This window comes from Oncorhynchus gorbuscha, linkage group LG21 (genome assembly GCF_021184085.1).
Source record: "Oncorhynchus gorbuscha isolate QuinsamMale2020 ecotype Even-year linkage group LG21, OgorEven_v1.0, whole genome shotgun sequence".
Taxonomy (NCBI): domain Eukaryota; kingdom Metazoa; phylum Chordata; class Actinopteri; order Salmoniformes; family Salmonidae; genus Oncorhynchus; species Oncorhynchus gorbuscha.
The window spans coordinates 17826026-17845850 of NC_060193.1; the positions used below are offsets into that span (position 1 = coordinate 17826026).

Below are 19825 nucleotides of genomic sequence, written 5' to 3' on the forward strand. Positions count from 1 at the left end.
CACATTCTCTCCATTCTCTGGCTTCAGGCTAGACCTGACAACTGTTATTGGTATGGACTAGGAGTACACTGTGTCATGTTTTCCCTTTCAGTCATGTGACTTAGTAGCCTGGTCCCAGATATGTTTGTGTCTTGCCAACTGCTGGGGTCATTGTCATGACAGCACAAACAGTTCTGGGATCAGGCTAGATTAGTAATTTGCGGGTGGACAAGAAGAATGGGGACTCTATTGACGCAAAGTAACATGTTGTTTAAAGAGGCTTCTTCTATCTTCTGTCTATCTCATCACATTCCACACATGTTTTATTTTCCTGGTCCCCGCAAGAATAGTAAAACACGTCCACACACACACACACGCCCAAGGTCAGCTCCTCCCTGTCCAAACCAAAATATTCCTCAGTCCTGTACTTCAAGCTACCGAAGAAGCAGACATTCACCTCCATCCACAGTAGCAGGCCTCTAAACACTTCCTTCCCATCTCTAGTAGTTCAGAGTCTGAAGTGTAGACAACACTAACCCTGCTAACAGCAGCGCAGAAGGTTACCCATGACTACCACAACACCTTTCACTAGGTCAAGCCTGGCGGTGTTTCAGAAGCACAACGTCAATATGAAATCCTGAGGAAGAGATCTGCCTAACGATGGACGGTATATGGGGCAGAAATGCATGATGTAGGTGAAAGTTGTTTTTATCTTTCCAAAAAAATAAAAATACAAAGGTTTGTATAACACCTTTATATACACTGCTCAACAAAAATAAAGGGAACACTAAAATAACACATCCTAGATCTGAATGAATGAAATATTCTTATTAAATACCTTTTTCTTTACATAGTTGAATGTGCTGACAACAAATTCACACAATGCAAATCAAATTTATCAACCCATGGAGGTCTGGATTTGGAGTCACACTCAAAATTAAAGTGGAAAACCACACTACAGGCTGATCCAACGTTGATGTAATGTCCTTAAAACAAGTCAAAATTAGGCTCAGTAGTGTGTGTGGCCTCCACGTGCCTGTATGACCTCCCTACAACGCCTGGGCATGCTCCTGATGAGGTGGCGGATGGTCTCCTGAGGGATCTCCTCGCAGACCTGGACTAAAGCATCCGCCAACTCCTGGACAGTCTGTGGTGCAACGTGGCATTGGTGGATGGAGCGAGACATGATGTCCCAGATGTGCTCAATTGGATTGCAGGAACTGCTGACACACTCCAGCCACATGAGGTCTAGCATTGTCTTGCATTAGGAGGAACCCAGGCCCAACCGCACCAGCATATGGTCTCACAAGGGGTCTGAGGATCTCATCTTGGTACCTAATGGCAGTCAGGCTACCTCTGGCAAGCACATGGAGGGCTGTGCAGCCCCCAAAGAAATGCCACCCCACACCATGACTGACCCACCGCCAAACCGGTCATGCTGGAGGATGTTGCAGGCAGCAGAACGTTCTCCACGGCGTTCTGCAAGTCTCAAATCAGATCAAATCAAATTGTATTTGTCACATACACATGGTTAGCAGATGTTAATGCGAGTGTAGCGAAATGCTTGTGCTTCTAGTTCCGACAATGCAGTAATAACCAACAAGTAATCTAGCTAACAATTCCAAAACTACTACCTTATAGACACAAGTGTAAAGGGATAAAGAATATGTACATAAAGATATATGAGTGAGTGATGGTACAGAGCGGCATAGGCAAGATACAGTAGATGGTATTGAGTGCAGTATATACATATGAGATGAGTATGTAAACAAAGTGGCATAGTTAAAGTGGCTAGTGATACCCCACCTCTTTAAGGAATACCTAGGATAGGATAAGTATTCCCTCTTCCCCCCCCCCTTTAAGATTTAGATGCACTATTGTAAAGTGACTGTTCCACTGGATGTCATAAGGTGAATGCACCAATTTGTAAGTCGCTCTGGATAAGAGCGTCTGCTAAATGACTTAAATGTAAATGTAAATGTATTACATAAAGATGCAGTAGATGATATAGAGTACAGTATATACATATACATATGAGATGAATAATGTAGGGTATGTAAACATTATATTAGGTAGCATTGTTTAAAGTGGCTAGTGATATATTTTACATCATTTTCCATCAATTCCCATTATTAAAGTGGCTGGAGTTGAGTCAGTGTGTTGGCAGCAGTCACTCAATGTTAGTGGTGGCTGTTTAACAGTCTGATGGCCTTGAGATAGAAGCTGTTTTTCAGTCTCTCGGTCCCAGCTTTGATGCACCTGTACTGACCTCACTTTCTGGATGATAGCGGGGTGAACAGGCAGTGGCTCGGGTGGTTGTTGCCCTTGATGATCTTTATGGCCTTACTGTGACATCGGGTGGTGTAGGTGTCCTGGAGGGCAGGTAGTTTGCACCCGGTGATGCGTTGTGCAGACCTCACTACCCTCTGGAGAGCCTTACGGTTGTGGGCGGAGCAGTTGCCGTACTAGGCGGTGATACAGCCTGCTCTCGATTGTGCATCTGTAGAAGTTTGTGAGTGCTTTTGGTGACAAGCCGAATTTCTTCAGCCTCCTGAGGTTGAAGAGGCGCTGCTGTGCCTTATTCACGATGCTGTCTGTGTGGGTGGACCAATTCAGTTTGTCTGTGATGTGTAGGAACTTAAAACTTACTACCCTCTCCACTACTGTTCCATCGATGTGGATAGGGGGGTGTTCCCTCTGCTGTTTCCTGAAGTCCACAATCATCTCCTTAGTTTTGTTGACGTTGAGTGTGAGGTTATTTTTCTGACACCACACTCCGAGGGCCCTCACCTCCTCCCTGTTGGAGGCGTGCATGGCCACGCAGTCGTGGGTGGACAGGGAGTACAGGAGAGGGCTCAGAATGCACCCTTGTGGGGCCCCAGTGTTGAGGATCAGCGGGGTGGAAATGTTGTTGCCTACCCTCACCACCTGGGGGCGGCCCGTCAGGAAGTCCAGTACCCAGTTGCACAGGGCGGGGTCGAGACCCAGGGTCTCGAGCTTGATGACGAGCTTGGAGGGCACTATGGTGTTAAATTCCGAGCTGTAGTCGATGAACAGCATTCTCACATAGGTATTCCTCTTGTCCAGATGGGTTAGGGCAGTGTGCAGTGTGGTTGAGATTGCATCGTCTGTGGACCTATTTGGGTGGTAAGCAAATTGGAGTGGGTCTAGGGTGGAGGTGATATGGTCCTTGACTTGTCTCTCAAAGCACTTCATGATGACGGAAGTGAGTGCTACGGGGCGGTAGTCGTTTAGCACAGTTACCTTCGCTTTCTTGGGAACAGGAACAATGGTGGCCCTCTTGAAGCATGTGGGAACAACAGACTGGGATAGGGATTGATTGAATATGTCCATAAACACACCAGCCAGCGTGGCTGGGGATGCCGTCTGGGCCTGCAGCCTTGCGAGGGTTGACACGTTTAAATGTTTTCCTCACGTCGGCTGCAGTGAAGGAGAGTCCGCATGTTTTAGGCCATGTCAGTGGCACTGTATTGTCCTCAAAGCGGGCAAAAAAAGTTATTTAGTCTGCCTGGGAGCAAGACATCCTGGTCCGTGACTGGGCTGGTTTTCTTTTTGTAATCCGTGATTGACAGTAGACCCTGTCACATACCTCTTGTGTCTGACCCGTTGAATTGAGATTCTACTTTGTCTCCATACTGACGCTTAGCTTGTTTGATTGCCTTGCGGAGGGAATAGTTACACTGTTTGTATTCGGTCATGTTTCCGGTCACCTTGTCCTGATTAAAGGCAGTGGTTCGGGCTTTCAGTTTCACGCGAATGCTGCTATCAATCCACGTCTGTCACATGTGGTCAGTGTGAACCTGCTTTCATCTGTGAAGAGCACAGTGGCGAATTTGCCAATCTTGGTGTTCTCTGGCAAATGCCAAACGTCCTGCACGGTGTTGGGCTGTAAGCACAACCCGCACCTGTGGACGTCGGACCCTCATACCACCCCCATGGAGTCTGTTTCTGACCGTTTGAGCAGACACATGCACATTTGTGGCCTGCTGGAGGTCATTTTGCAGGGCTCTGGCAGTGCTCCTCCGGCTCCTCCTTGCACAAAGGTGGAGGTAGCGGTAATGCTGCTGGGTTGTGGCCCACCTACGGCCTCCTCCATGTCTCCTGATGTACTGGCCTGTCTCCTGGTAGCGCCTCCATGCTCTGGACACTACGCTGACAGACACAGCAAACCTTCTCGCCACAGCTCGCATTGATGTGCCATCCTGGATAAGCTGCACTACACCTGAGCCACTTGTGTGGGTTGTAGACTCCGTCTCATGCTACCACTACAGTGAAAGCGCCGCCAGCATTCAAATGTGACCAAAACATCAGCCAGGAAGCATAGGAACTGAGAAGTGGTCTGTGGTTATCACCTGCAGAACCACTCCTTTATTGGGGGTGTCTTGCTAATTGACTATAATTTCCACCTGTTGTCTATTCCATTTGCACAACAGCATGTTTAAGTGTTCCCTTTATTTTTTTGAGCAGTGTATATAGAACATATAAGTTCTGCCTTGGACATTTTGAGGGTGGTGAGATTGTTGAGGGTGGTGAGCGACACACAGGAAGCAGTAACCTGCGGTTTAGCCTAGCGTCACACCACAGGAGGTTTGGAGGCAGCCTAATTGGGGAGGATGGGCTCAAGGTGATGACTGGAGCGGAATAAGTGGAATGGTATCAACTACATCAAACACATGGCTTCCAAGTGTTTGACGCCATTTCGTTTGCTACGTTCCAGACATGATGAGCTGTTCGCTCCCTCAGCAGCCTCCTGTGTGTCACACAGCGTCTTCCTTCCTCAGAGTCTGTCTATCTGTCTTCTTAAACACACACACACACACACACACACACACACACACACACACACACACACACACACACACACACACACACACACACACACACACACACACACACACACACACACACACACACACACACACACACACACACACACACACACACACACACACACACACACACTGTCTGCTTAAACACACACACACTCTGTCTGCTTAAACACACACACACACACACACTCTGTCTGCTCTCTGGCTCTCTGCAATTCATTAAACAGGAGTTAATAAGCAGACTGTCTTTTGTCTCCGCAACATCTGATTGTGATTTGGGAGTCGTTCCCGTTGATGACCCTGATGCCCTCAGCACATTACAGAGCCAGTATTTAAAAAATGTCGGCAGCAACAGCACAACAGGGGGAGCGTGAGAAAGCGAGAGTGAGGGAAAGAGAGAGAGAGAGAGAGAGAGAGAGAGAGAGAGAGAGAGAGAGAGAGAGAGAGAGAGAGAGAGAGAGAGTAGGTCATCTGAGACCTAATGCACACAAACACACATCACTGTCTGTCACAGACCCTCACCAGGCCTCTCTACACACTGATAGGTCTAGGATCGACACACACACACACACACACACACGGCTCCAAGGTCAGCTCCTACACCTTGGGGATATTTGTTGATCATCCTCCTTACAGCCTCCTTAGTGAATCAATGACACTTGGTCATTTGTCCTTCACTCACAGTGAGCTTACAGGGCACTGTATAGAATACATTTGATTGAATATGATTGAAAGGCATCATGGGGCTAAGTGGTCTGTTTTCAGTGGTGAACTTGTCAGATAGCCCAGGCTGAAACCCTCTGAAATCACACTTCACCATCCATCACCGCATTCAGTCACTCTCCAAAGACCCCAGGGATGTCCTTATTGACAACGGTTCTTGAAACCACTGTGCACAGAACTGGTGCATACACCAAGATGAAACCATTAGACACATTGTAGAGGGTCCACACTCCAAAAAGTTATTTTTAAAGTCATTTTAGGCTTACATATTTATTCACGAGGCAACAAGAATGGAATCAACATGGCTGTCCTTACCATAGACATAAAACTGCTCTATGTCTATGGTCCATACTGGGCACATTCCCCTACATCTGTGACCTACCTGTGCACTCTTGCTGCAGCCCCTTGCCGTAGTGGCCCTTCTCACAGATGCAGTCGTACTGGCCCGTGTGGGTGCCACACTTGCAGCTGGCCATGATGTCACAGCAGTCCGAACCTGCCTCGCACAGAGACGAGCAGCGGGATAGGTCCTCCTGGATGTAACTTCCTGTTGGCAGGTCTGAGGGGAGACAAGGGTCGACACAGGGGTCAAAGGTCACCCGAGGATATTTGTAAATATTTTCATCATTTCATAAACTTCTTGCTTGGCCATAGAAAAGGAGAGAGGAGAGATGAAAAGAAATGAGAGGTGGAGAAGAGAGGGAGTGAGTGGAGGGTCAACTCACTAAAAGAGGAGCGAGGGGTGATGAGAAAGGAGAGGGAAAGCGAGAGGTGAGAGAGAACGAAGGCAGAGGAGAGGAGATAGCGAGGAGAGTGATTTTGTGATATAAGCAAACCAATGAATCAAACCAAAGGCCACTGGAAGAGGTCAATATACTGGTGGGAAAAAACAGTCCTGAGTAATTTTACTGATAACTGTAGTTTACTCCAATCCTGATAACAGAGTAGATTACCGTAAATTGGCCTACTACTGTATAAACACATCTGTGTTGATGAATCCGGTGGAGATGTCACGTACGTTAAGCTAGGGCTAGACACGCTTATCTGCCTCATACATAAATAATGACAAAGGGAGCAGGATTGGCTGAGTGATTGTTTGTTCTTTCTGAGAAGCGGGAACCAATCAAAGAGCATTGTGGGCCAGATGTTTTTCACACATGGCTGAGGATGGTGTTTGGTCCAGGGGTTGGCAGAGGAAGAGAAAGCAGACCTGGGTTCAAATAGCATTTGTACACTTGCAAAAATGTTAGCTACACTTGATTGAGCTTGCCTGGTGCAATGGACTCAATGGCTGGAGTGGGAGCCATTGCTGAAACTGGGGCTATGGGGCTGAGGGGCTGATGCTTGAGTTGGGGTTGGCAGCGGCGAGGAGTAGACTTGGAGAGGGAGAGTCAGTAAAACAGAGACAAACGGCAGGCTTGATAACATGAACTGGCTGCCATGGCTCACACTGGATCCGTCCCAAATTACACCCTAGTCCCTACATAGTCCTATGGGCCCTGTTCAAAAGCAGTTTACTATAAAGGGAATAGGGTGCCATTTGGGATGAACCGTCTGACAACCTTATCACTCTCTCTGTCTAACAGGACAGATTTACCACCGTCTAGGTTCTAATATAGGCTGTGTCCCAATGGTACTCTATTCCCTTTATAGTGCACTACTTTTGACCAGGGCCCATAGGGATATATACGGAATAGGGTGCCACTTGGGACGCTGAATAGATGGCTTCGGTGCTGCATGTTGTTGTTTTATGGACCGATGCAATTGACGTCTGAAAAATTATGACTCCAGCACCGAAGTATTTCACCTCCTTTTTGACTCTCTGATGTTATGTGTTGGCTAGATGTACAGAGCAAACTGTCTGCAGGACTTGGATGGAATTTTACCAGACTTCATTTTTAAAAAATATATATACAGTGCATTCGGAAAGTATTCAGACCCCTTGACTTTTTCACATTTTGTTAAGTTACAGCCTTATTCTAAAATTGATTAAATAAAAACAAAACCCCATAATGACAAAGCAAAAACAAGTTTTTAGGGATTTTTCCAAATGTATTAAAAGTAAAAAACAGAAATACCTTATTTACATAAGTATTCAGACCCTTTGCTATGAGACTCGAAATGTATTTATTTATGTATCTTATTTCACATTTATTTAACCAGGGAGGCCAGTTGAGAACAAGTTCTCATTTACAACTGCGACCTGGCCAGGATAAAGCAAATCAGTGCAACACAAACAACAACACAGAGTTACACATGGAATAAACAAACGTGCAGTCAATAACACAATAGAGAAAAATGTGTGCAAATGAGATAAGATAAGGGAGGTAAGGCAATAAATAGGCCATAGTGGCGAAATAATTACAATTTAGCAATTAAACACTGGAGTGATAGATGTGCAGAAGATGAATGTGCAAGTACATATACTGGGGTGCAAAGGAGCAAAAAAATAAATAACAATATGGGGATGAGGTATTTACAGATGGGCTATGTACAGGTGCAGTGATCTGTGAGCTGCTCTGACAGGTGGTGCTTAAAGTTATTGAGGGAGATATCCAGCTTCTGTGATTTTTGCAAGAGAACTGGAAGTAAAGGCGGCCAAAGGAGGAATTGGCTTTGGGGGTGACCAGTGAAATATACCTTCTGGAGTGCGTGCTACGGGTGGGTGCTGCTATGGTGACCAGTGAGCTGATATTAGGCGGGGTTTTACCTAGCAAAGACTTATAGATGACTTGGAGCCAGTGGGTTTGGCGACAAATATGAAGGGAGGGCCAGCCAATGAGAGCATACAAGTCGCAGAGGTGGGTAGTATATGGGGCTTTGGTGACAAAACAGATGGTACTGTGATAGACTCCATCCAATTTGATGAGTAGAGTGTTGGAGGCTATATTGTAGATGACATCGCCGAAGTCAAGGATCGGCAGGATAGTCAGTTTTACGAGGGTATGTTGGTCAGCATGAGTGAAGGATGCTTTGTTGCGAAATAGGATTCTAGATTTAATTTTGGAATGGAAATTGAGGTGCAGGTGCATCCTGTTTCCATTGATCATTCTTGAGATGTTTCTACAACTTGATTGGAGTCCACCTGTTGTAAATTCAATTGATTGGACATGATTTGGAAAGACTGTCACGCCTTGGTCATAATATTTTGTGTTTTCTTTATAGATTTGGTCAGGCCAGGGTGTGACATGGGTTATTGTGGTGTATTTTTTGTCTTGGGGTTTTGTGGGCCGCTGACGTAGTCTATTGCTGCCTGAGGCGGTTTTCAGAGTCAGGTGATTCTCGTTGTCTCTGATCGGGAACCATATTTAGGCAGCCATATTCTTTGGTTGTTTTGTGGGTGATTGTCCTTAGTGTCCTTGTAACTATCTACTGTTAGTTTGCACCAGTTTAGGCTGTTTCGGTTTTCGTTACGTTTATTGTTTTTTGTATTGATTCGGGTTTACGAGTGTTTTTTTCATTAAACATGAATCGTAATCTACACGCTGCGTTGGTCCGACTCTCCTTCACCACACCTAGAAAACCGTTACAGAATCACCCACCACAAACGGACCAAGCAGCGTGTTAACAGGCAGGAGCCACAGGAGAGGAGAGGTGCAGCTCCCCGCACCAGGCTTCCTGTGCGTGTCCTCGGTCCAGTACCACCAGTACCAGCACCACGCATCAGGCCTACAGTGCGCCTTGCCTCTCCAGCGCTGTCGGAGCCTTTCTCCTCTCCTGCGCTACCGGAGTCTCCCGTCTGTTCAGCGCAGCCAGAGCCTTCTTCCTCTACAGCGCTGCTGGAGTCTCCTGTCTGTTCAGCGCAGCCAGAGCTGTCAGCCTGCATGGAGCAGCCAGAGCTGTCAGCCTGCATGGAGCAGCCAGAGCTGCCAGTCTGCAAGGAGCTGCCAGTCTGCAAGGAGCTGCCAGTCTGCAAGGAGCTGTCAGTCTGCAAGGTGCTGCCAGCCTGCATGGAGCAGCCAGAGCTGTCAGCCTGCATGGAGCAGTCAGAGCTGGCAGTCTGCATGGAGCAGCCAGAGCTGTCAGTCTGCATGAAACAGCCAGAGCTGTCAGTCTGCATGAAGCAGCCAGAGCTGTCAGTCTGCAAGGAGCTGCCAGTCTGCAAGGAGCTGCCAGTCTGCAATGAGCTGCCAGTTTGCAAGGAGCTGTCAGCCTGCATGGAGCAGCCAGAGCTGTCAGTCTGTATGAAGCAGCCAGAGCTGTCAGTCTGCATGGAGCAGCCAAAGCTGCCAGGTTGCATGAAGCAGCCAGAGCTGCCAGTCTGCATGGAGCTGCCAGTCTGCATAGAGCAGCCAGAGCTGTCAGTTTGCATGGAGCAGCCTGAGCTGTCAGTCTGCATGGAGCAGCCAGAGCTGCCAGTCTGCATGGAGCAGCCAGAGCTGCCAGTCTGCATGGAGCAGCCAGAGCTGTCAGTCTGCATGGAGCAGCCAGAGCTGCCAGTCTGCATGGAGCAGCCAGAGCAGCTAGATTTGCCAGTCAAACAGACTCTTCCAGATCTGCCAGTCAACCAGTCTCTTCCACATCTGCCAGTCAACCAGTCTTTTCCAGATCTGCCAGTCAACCAGACTCTTCCAGATCCGCCAGCCAGTCAGGATCTGCCGGGGCCAACTACCTGCCTGAGCTTCCTCTCAGTGCTGAGCTTCCTCTCAGTGCTGAGCTTCCTCTCAGTGCTGGGCTTCCCCTCAGTGCTGGGCTTTCCCTCAGTGCTGGGCTTCCCCTCAGTGCTGGGCTTCCCCTCAGTGCTGAGCTGCCCCTCAGTCCCGAGCTTCCCCTCAGTCCCGAGCTTCCCCTCAGTCCCGAGCTTCCCCTCAGTCCCGAGATGCACCTCAGTCCCGAGCTGCCCCTCAGTCACGAGCTGCCCCTCAGTCTGGTGGGGTTCTGGGTGAGGACTATTAGGCCACGGTCGGCGGCGAGGGTGGATTATCCCAGGACGCGAGGGGGAGGAACTATGACATGTATGGAGTGGGGTCCACGTCCCGAGCCGGAGCCGCCACCATGAACAGACGCCCACCCGGACCCTCCCTATGGTTTTGAGGTGCGTCCGGTAGTCCGCACCTTAGGGGGGGGGTGTGGTTCTGTCACGCCTTGGTCATAATATTTTGTGTTTTCTTTAAAGATTTGTTCAGGCCAGGGTGTGACATGGGTTATTGTGGTGTGTTTTTTGTCTTGGGGTTTTGTGGGGCGTCAACGTAGTCTATTGCTGCCTGAGGCGGTTCTCAATCAGAGTCAGGTGATTCTTGTTGTCTCTGATTGGGAACCATATTTAGGCAGCCATATTCTTTGGTTGTTTTGTGGGTGATTGTCCTTAGTGTCCTTGTAACTATCTACTGTTAGTTTGCACCAGTTTAGGCTGTTTCGGTTTTCGTTACGTTTATTGTTTTTTGTATTGATTTGTGTTTACGTGTGTTTTTTCATTAAACATGAATCGTAATCTACACGCTGCGTTTTGGTCCGACTCTCCTTCACCACACCTAGAAAACCGTTACAAAGACACACACCTGTCTATATAAGGTCCCACAGTTGACAGTGTTGGTCTGTGCAAAAACCAAGCCGAAGGAATTGTCCGTAGAGCTCTGAGATAGGAATGTGTCGAGGCACAGATCTGGGAAAGGTTACCAAAAAATGTCTGCAGCATTGAAGGTCTCCAAGAACACAGTGGCCTCCATCATTTTGAAATGGAAGAAGTTTGAAACCCCCACGACTCTTCCTAGAGCTGACCGCCGGGCCAAAATGAACAATTGGGGGAGAAGGGCCTTGGTCAGGGAGGTGACCAAGAACCCGATAGTCACTCTGACAGAGCTCCAGAGATCTTCTGTGGTGAACCTTCTAGAAAGACAACCATCTCTGCAGCACTCTACCAATCAGGCCTTTATGGTAGAGTGGCCAGACGGAAGCCACTCCTCAATAAACGACACATGACAGACTGCTTGGAGTTTGCCATACGACACCTTGAGGACTCTCAGACCATGAGAAACAAGATTCTCTGATGAAACCAAGATTTAACTCTTTGGCCTGAATTCCAAGCATCACGTCTGGAGGGAACCTTGGACCATCCCTACAGTGAAGCATGGTGGTTGCTGCATCATGCTGTGGGGATGTTTTTCAGTGGCAGGGACTGGGAGACTAGTAAGGATTGAGGGAAAGTTGAATGGAGCAAAGTACAGAGAGATCCTTGATGAAAACCTGCTCCAGAGCGTTCAGGACCTCAGACTGGGGTGTAGGTTCACCTTCCATCAGGACAACAACCCTAACCACACAGCCAATACAACGCAGGAGTGGCTTCGAGACACGCCTCTGAATGTCCTTGAGTGGCCCAGCCAGAGCCCCGACTTGAACCCGATCGAACATCTCTGTAGGGACCTGAAAATAGCTGTGTAACGACGCTCTTCATCCAACCTGACAGGGCTTGAGAAGGTTTGCAGAGAAGAATGAGAGAATCTCCCCAAATACAGGTATGCCAAGATTGTAGCTTCATACCTAAGAAGAGTCAAGGCTGTAACCGCTGCCAAAGGTGCTTCAACAAAGTACTGAATAAAAGGTCTGAATACTTATATAAATGTGATTTTTTTTTTATATTTGTGTGGGTTATTTGGTTATTGTGTATAGAATGATGAGGGGGGGGGACGATTTAATCCATTTTAGAATAAATAAAATCAAAATCAAGTCAAATCAAATTGTATTTGTCACATGCGCTGAATACAACAGGTGTAGACCTGACAATGAAATGCTTACCAGGGGCACCGATGTTTAGGTAATTGAGATAATTATGTACATGTAGGTATATTTATTAAAGTGGCTATGCATAGATAATAACAGAGTGGTAGCAGAGTGGGGGGTGAAAATAGTCTGGGTAGCCATTTGATTAGCTGTTCAGGAGTCTTGTGGCTTGTGCGTAGAAGCTGTTTGTTTAGAAGCCTCTTGGACCTAGACTCGGCTCTCCGGTACCGCTTGCAGTGCGGTAGCAGAGAGAACAGTCTATGACTAGGGTGGCTGGAGTCTTTGACTTTTTAGGGCATTCCTCTGACACAGCCTGGTATAGAGGTCCTGGACGGCAGGAAGCTTGACCCCGGTTATGTATTGGTTGTAACGTTACGAAATGTGGAAAAAGTCAAGGGGTCTGAATACTTTCTGAATGCACTTTCTGAATGCACTATATATCTTAGTCACAATGGGCTGCCTGTATGCAAAATTGAGAAAAACATCATCCACTCAATCTTTCCTTCCCACAAATCTCCCATTGACATAGTACTGTAAAACCTGATTCACATAAGCCTTCAAGTGTCAGCCTGGGTACCAGTCTCTTGTGCTATCATTAAACTCCTTGCCACTCCTTTATGAAAATGTATTTGGCATGACACGCGAGTCAAATAAAATTGTATTTGTCATTGTGCTGAATACAACAAGTGGAGACTTGACAAGGAGTGGCAAAGAGTGGAAAGACTGGTACTCAAACTGTTCAGTTGCTCATTTCCCTCACCTTCATGCAGCGCACGGCGAGCCAGGGCCTCAAACTCGGCGAAGTTGTGCACCAGGTAGCAGTGCTGATCCTTGGGATGCGAGGCCATGTCATTGAGCTCACGGATGTTCCCCTGCCAGATCCCCAGGGTGTAGATCTCCACCCCCTGCGCCCTCAGAGCGGCCGCCACCGGGCGAGGGTCGCCCCCGTTGGAGTAGCCGTCCGTTATCAGGAAGATCACCTTGGTGGCGTTGGCCCGCGAGTGACGCAGGATTTGCTGCGGGGGGGGGGGATTGGAATAATTAATACATGTGTGAATGAATGGTGGATGTAGTTGGATCATGATATTGTGGTATTGTGAAAGTGTGTGTGTGTGTTACGGTGTGTAACTCCATGAATATAGCAAATGCATTCATGTGGTTTGAAAGATACCATTGTTCGGAACGCAGACCAACATACCAACATATTTCCAACATCACTGACATGGTTACATTTAGAAATGGAATGATGAATGATATTAGTTACCTGCACACACAACCCCCCAACACACACACACAACCCCCCAACACACACACAACCCCCCAACACACACACAACCCCCCAACACACACACAACAACCCCCCAACACACACACACACAACCCCCCAAAACACACACACAACCCCCAACACACACACACACAACCCCCCCCAACACACACACACAACCCCCCAACACACACACACACAACCCCCAACACACACACACACACCCCCAACACACACACACACAACCCCCCAACACACACACACAACCCCCCAACACACACACACAACCCCCAACACACACACACAACCCCCCAACACACACACACAACAACCCCACAACACACACACACACCCAAACACCCCAACAACCCAACACACACACACACCCCCCAACACACACACACAACCCACACACACACACACAACCCCCCAACACACACACACCCAACACACACACACCCCCCCCCCCAACACACACACACACCCCCCAACACACACACACAACCCCCCCCACACACACAACACACACACACAACCCCCAACAACACACACACACACACCCCCAACAACACACACACAACCCCCCCCAACACACACACACAACCCCCCAACACACACACACAACCCCCCAACACACACACAACCCCCCCAACACACACACACACACCCCCCAACACACACACACAACCCCCCAACACACACACAACCCCCCAACACACACACACAACCCCCCAACACACACACACAACCCCCAACAACACACACACACAACCCCCCAACACACACACAACCCCCCAACACACACACACACCCCCAACACACACACAACACACCCCCACACACACACCCCCCAACACACACACACACCCCCCCCAACACACACAACACCCCCCCCCCAACACACACACACACCCCCCCAACACACACACACAACACACCCCCCCCAACACACACACAAACCCCCAACACACACACAACACACACCCAACACACACCACACCACAACACACACACACAACCCCAACACACACACAACCCCCCAACACACACAACCCCCCAACACACACACAACCCCCCAACACACACACACAACCCCCCAACACACACACAACCCCCCAACACACACACAACCCCCCAACACACACACACAACCCCCCAACACACACACACAACCCCCCAACACACACACAACCCCCCAACACACACACACAACCCCCAACACACACACACAACCCCCCAACACACACACACAACCCCCAACACACACACACACAACCCCCCCAACACACACACACAACCCCCAAACACACACACACACAACCCCCCAACACACACACACACACCCCCCAACACACACACACAACCCCCCAACACACACACACACACACACTCCCCCCCAACACACACACACAACCCCCCAACACACACACACAACCCCCAACCCCCCAACACACACACACACAACCCCCCAACACACACACACAACTCCACAATTATGTGAGACTTACTCCTCGAAAACAAAATGGACATCGGCAAGTCAAGCAATAGAGAGAAGAGAAGAAAAAAGCAGCAATGACCCTCTCCTCTAGTCTGATAGGTCTGCTGTCAGCTAACCACTAGAACACTAGAACAACCCTACTATAGCAGCTGCCTCACACCTGGGTTCAAGCACTATTAGAAATCATTTCAAATACTTTATCTGTGTTTGATGGAGCATGCTTGGCAAAATGGGACAAATATGATAGTCCCAAAAAGTGTAACCACCACCCATCTGGCTTCTTTAGGCAGGCTAAAGCCAACTTTCAAAGTATTTCAAAGATTTCAAAATCATATTTGCAGGACAGGACTCCCTCAGACACGGTAAAATAACAACTCAATGTTTATATCCCAGGACAAATTAGCTAGCAAGTGCAAGCTAGCTAGCTAAATTGCCAAAAATGTTTAATGCTTTTCGAAATGTCCCTAAATGAATGTCATTGGTTCAGAGTTTGTTTTGATATTTTAACCTGCATGTCGTGGTCATGTCTGGTGTGGGGGTATAAAATGATGCACGGTGGCGCACGCAGCCGGTCTAATTGGCTTCTTGCGTCTCCAGCGGGGTAATGTAATTACTCCTCTCCTCAAAGTCACCCTGGTTCTCATACCAAAATCCCAGTCCTGGCTGCTGCCCGCTCCCAGCTGTAGTGCACCCTGGCAGACTGCTTAGTTATGGTATGGGCCCTCCCTGGATCTCCCCTAGACCTACCTCCTGTCTGCTGTCACCAAACCACAGTGATGTCTTTGCGGCCTGAGGAGGGGGTGGAGTAGGGGTGAGGAGAGGAGAGGAGAGAGAGACATGACTGAGAGAGAGGTTTGTGTCTTGGGGTGTTTCTGGGTCTTTTATGGTGCGGTTGTTCAAAAAGGGCTGTGGGGCCGCAGTGGTTCGTGTTACGGTGTGAGACGATGACTGATGGCTGGTGGTGAAGAAGGGGTTGCGACAGCTGAATGTGTATATGTATATATATAGAGTATATATAGCTACATACACACACTGGTTCCTCGATCGCATATAAAACAGTTGTGGGCCTCACTAATTGTAGGATTTGGCAGCTGGTAAAGCGAAACACCAACACAAGAGGAAAGATGAGAGATGGTGTGTGTGTGTGTGTGTGTGTGTGTGTGTGTGTGTGTGTGTGTGTGTGTGTGTGTGTGTGTGTGTGTGTGTGTGTGTGTGTGTGTGTGTGTGTGTGTGTGTGTGTGTGTGTGTGTGTGTGTGTGTGTGTGTGTGTGTGTGTGTGTGTGTACATCACATGCATTTCTTCAACAATGTACTTGGCAGGTCCTACTGTGTGACACATCCATCTAAGAAATATAAAAAGCAGCAGTGGAAAGGTGTCTGTATTTGAGTTTAGATATCTGTCAAAGCATAGAGATAGGAGAGAGAGAGAGAGACATTGGAGAGAGAGGGGGAGAGAGCTAGGAGAGAGCTAAGAGAGAGGGGGAGAGAGCTAAGAGAGAGAGAGAGAGAGAGAGCTAGAGAGAGAGAGAGAGAGAGAGAGAGAGAGAGAGAGAGAGAGAGAGAGAGAGAGAGAGAGAGGAGAGAGAGAGACAGAGAGAGAGAGAGAGAGAGAGGAGGGAGAGAGAGACAGAGAGAGAGAGAGAGAGAGAGAGAGAGAGAGAGAGAGAGAGAGAGAGAGAGAGAGAGAGAGAGAGAGAGAGAGAGAGAGAGAGAGAGAGAGAGAGAGAGAGAGAGAGAGAGAGAGAGGGGAGAGAGAGAGAGACAGATAGAGACAGAGAGAGAGAGACAGAGAGAGAGAGAGAGAGAGAGAGAGAGAGAGAGAGACAGAGAGAGAGACAGAGAGAGAGAGAGAGAGAGAGAGAGAGAGAGAGAGAGAGAGAGAGAGAGAGAGAGAGAGAGACAGAGAGAGAGACAGAGAGAGAGAGAGAGAGAGAGAGAGAGAGAGACAGAGACAGAGACAGAGACAGAGACACAGAGAGAGAGAGAGAGAGAGAGAGAGGAGTCCAAAGAGTCCAAAGAGTTTAAGGAAACGTTGCCGCTCTGCGTTCCAAAAGGCCTCACACACTTTGGCAAGAGAGCCGAGAGGAGATGAGTGCCCCATATGTGCGGAGCTGCTGGGGGAGATATTCACACACACACAAACACACACACACTGTTGTTAAAGAAGGGATGGAAGAGTGGTGCATCTGAACAGATGCTACATTGCCTTAAGTGGGGCTCATTGTTTGGGATATGACAAGGGCCAGATGCCAGACTACAGAAGATGTTGCCAAGAGCTTCTACCACCTTATGGGGCCATCATGGTGACAATGTCCTCAAGCCATTCATCCAATCCAATGGGATCTATGTGAATGAATATCAAATAAGTCCCCCTCCCTCTCTCCCTCTCCCTCGGCCGCCCAGTGTCTTTGATCAAGGCTCAGACACACCTGTCTCTGTACGAGCTGTAGGTAATCCCAGCTGTATGGCTGCTCCTGTACCTGTGGCCATATGCTTACAAGATACAGTACCAGTCAAAAGTTTGGACACACCTACTCATTCAGTAGAATGAGAAAATAGTAAATAGTAAATGTAGAAAATAGTAAATAGTAAAAAAAAAAGAAAGAAAAACCCTGAAATGCGTAGGTGTGTCCAAAATGTTGACTTGAACTGTACTTCCAAGTAGTGTTGAGATGCCTCCAGGGAAGTAACAATGTCTGCGAGATGCAGGCTGGGATTTTTGCTGTCAGCACACCTGATATAGGTGATGAAGGAAGATTCTCTTCGGTTCACAGAGGTAAAATGGAGGACGGATCACTGAGGTAAAATGGAGGACAGGTCACCTGGGTAAAATGGATGACGGGTCACTGAGGTAAAATGGAGGACGGGTCACTGAGGTAAAATGGAGGACGGGTCACTGAGGTAAAATGGAGGACTATGCCTTCCTATCATTCTGCTATGCCTTCCTGTCATTCTGCTATGCCTTCCTGTCATTCTGCTATGCCTTCCTGTCATTCTGCTATGCCTTCCTGTCATTCTGCTATGCCTTCCTGTCATTCTGCTATGCCTTCCTGTCATGCTGCTATGCCTTCCTGTCATTCTGCTATGCCTTCCTGTCATTCTGCTATGCCTTCCTGTCATTCTGCTATGTCTTCCTATCATTCTGCTATGCCTTCCTGTCATTCTGCTATGCCTTCCTGTCATTCTGTTATGCCTTCCTGTCATTCTGCCATGCCTTCCTATCATTCTACTATGCCTTCCTGTCATTCTGCTATGCCTTCCTATCATTCTACTATGCCTTCCTATCATTCTGCTATGCCTTCCTGTCATTCTGCCATGCCTTCCTATCATTCTACTATGCCTTCCTGTCATTCTGCTATGCCTTCCTGTCATTCTACTATGCCTTCCTATCATTCTACTATGCCTTCCTGTCATTCTGCTATGCCTTCCTGTCATTCTGCCATGCCTTCCTATCATTCTACTATGCCTTCCTGTCATTCTACTATGCCTTCCTATCATTCTACTATGCCTTCCTGTCATTCTGCCATGCCTTCCTATCATTCTACTATGCCTTCCTATCATTCTACTATGCCTTCCTATCATTCTACTATGCCTTCCTATCATTCTACTATGCCTTCCTGTCATTCTGCTATGCCTTCCTGTCATTCTACTATGCCTTCCTATCATTCTACTATGCCTTCCTGTCATTCTGCTATGCCTTCCTATCATTCTACTATGCCTTCCCGTCATTCTGATATGCCTTCCTGTCATTCTGCTATGCCTTCCTATCATTCTACTATGCCTTCCTATGATTCTGCTATGCCTTCCTATGATTCTGTTATGCCTTCCTATCATTCTGCTATGCCTTCCTATGATTCTGTTATGCCTTCCTGTCATTCTGCTATGCCTTCCTATGATTCTGCTATGCCTTCCTATGATTCTGTTATGCCTTCCTATCATTCTGCTATGCCTTCCTGTCATTCTGCTATGCCTTCCTATGATTCTGCTATGCCTTCCTGTCATTCTGCTATGCCTTCCTGTCATGCTGCTATGCCTTCCTGTCATTCTGCTATGCCTTCCTGTCATTCTGCTATGCCTTCCTGTCATTCTGCTATGCCTTCCTGTCATTCTGCTATGCCTTCCTGTCATTCTGCTATGCCTTCCTGTCATTCTGCTATGCCTTCCTATCATTCTACGATGCCTTCCTGTCATTATGTTATGCCTTCCTATCATTCTACGATGCCTTCCTGTCATTATGTTATGCCTTCCTGTCATTCTGCTATGCCTTCCTGTCATTATGTTATGCCTTCCTATCATTCTGCTATGCCTTCCTATCATTCTGTTATGCCTTCCTATCATTCTACGATGCCTTCCTGTCATTATGTTATGCCTTCCTGTCATTCTGCTATGCCTTCCTGTCATTCTGTTATGCCTTCCTGTCATTCTGCCATGCCTTCCTATCATTCTACTATGCCTTCCTGTCATTCTGCTATGCCTTCCTATCATTCTACTATGCCTTCCTATCATTCTGCTATGCCTTCCTGTCATTCTGCTATGCCTTCCTATCATTCTACTATGCCTTCCTGTCATTCTGCTATGCCTTCCTGTCATTCTGCTATGCCTTCCTATCATTCTGCTATGCCTTCCTGTCATTCTGTCATTCTACTATGCCTTCCTATCATTCTACTATGCCTTCCTATCATTCTGCTATGCCTTCCTATCATTCTACTATGCCTTCCTATCATTCTACTATGCCTTCCTATCATTCTACTATGCCTTCCTATCATTCTACTATGCCTTCCTGTCATTCTG

General features: G+C 47.8%; 1 protein-coding gene across 2 annotated transcripts in view; it reads right to left on the bottom strand.

The window, feature by feature from the left end:
* LOC124007728 (sushi, von Willebrand factor type A, EGF and pentraxin domain-containing protein 1-like) overlaps positions 1–19825 on the bottom strand; it is a 214113-nt gene that overhangs the window by 143845 nt on the left and 50443 nt on the right. For both annotated transcript variants that reach the window (XM_046318456.1, XM_046318455.1), the window contains exons 2-3: positions 13030–13285; positions 5935–6111 (exon numbers count right to left, since the gene is read on the bottom strand). In XM_046318456.1, coding sequence (XP_046174412.1) covers positions 5935–6111; positions 13030–13285 — 433 coding nt within the window. The remainder of the gene's footprint in view (positions 1–5934; positions 6112–13029; positions 13286–19825) is intronic.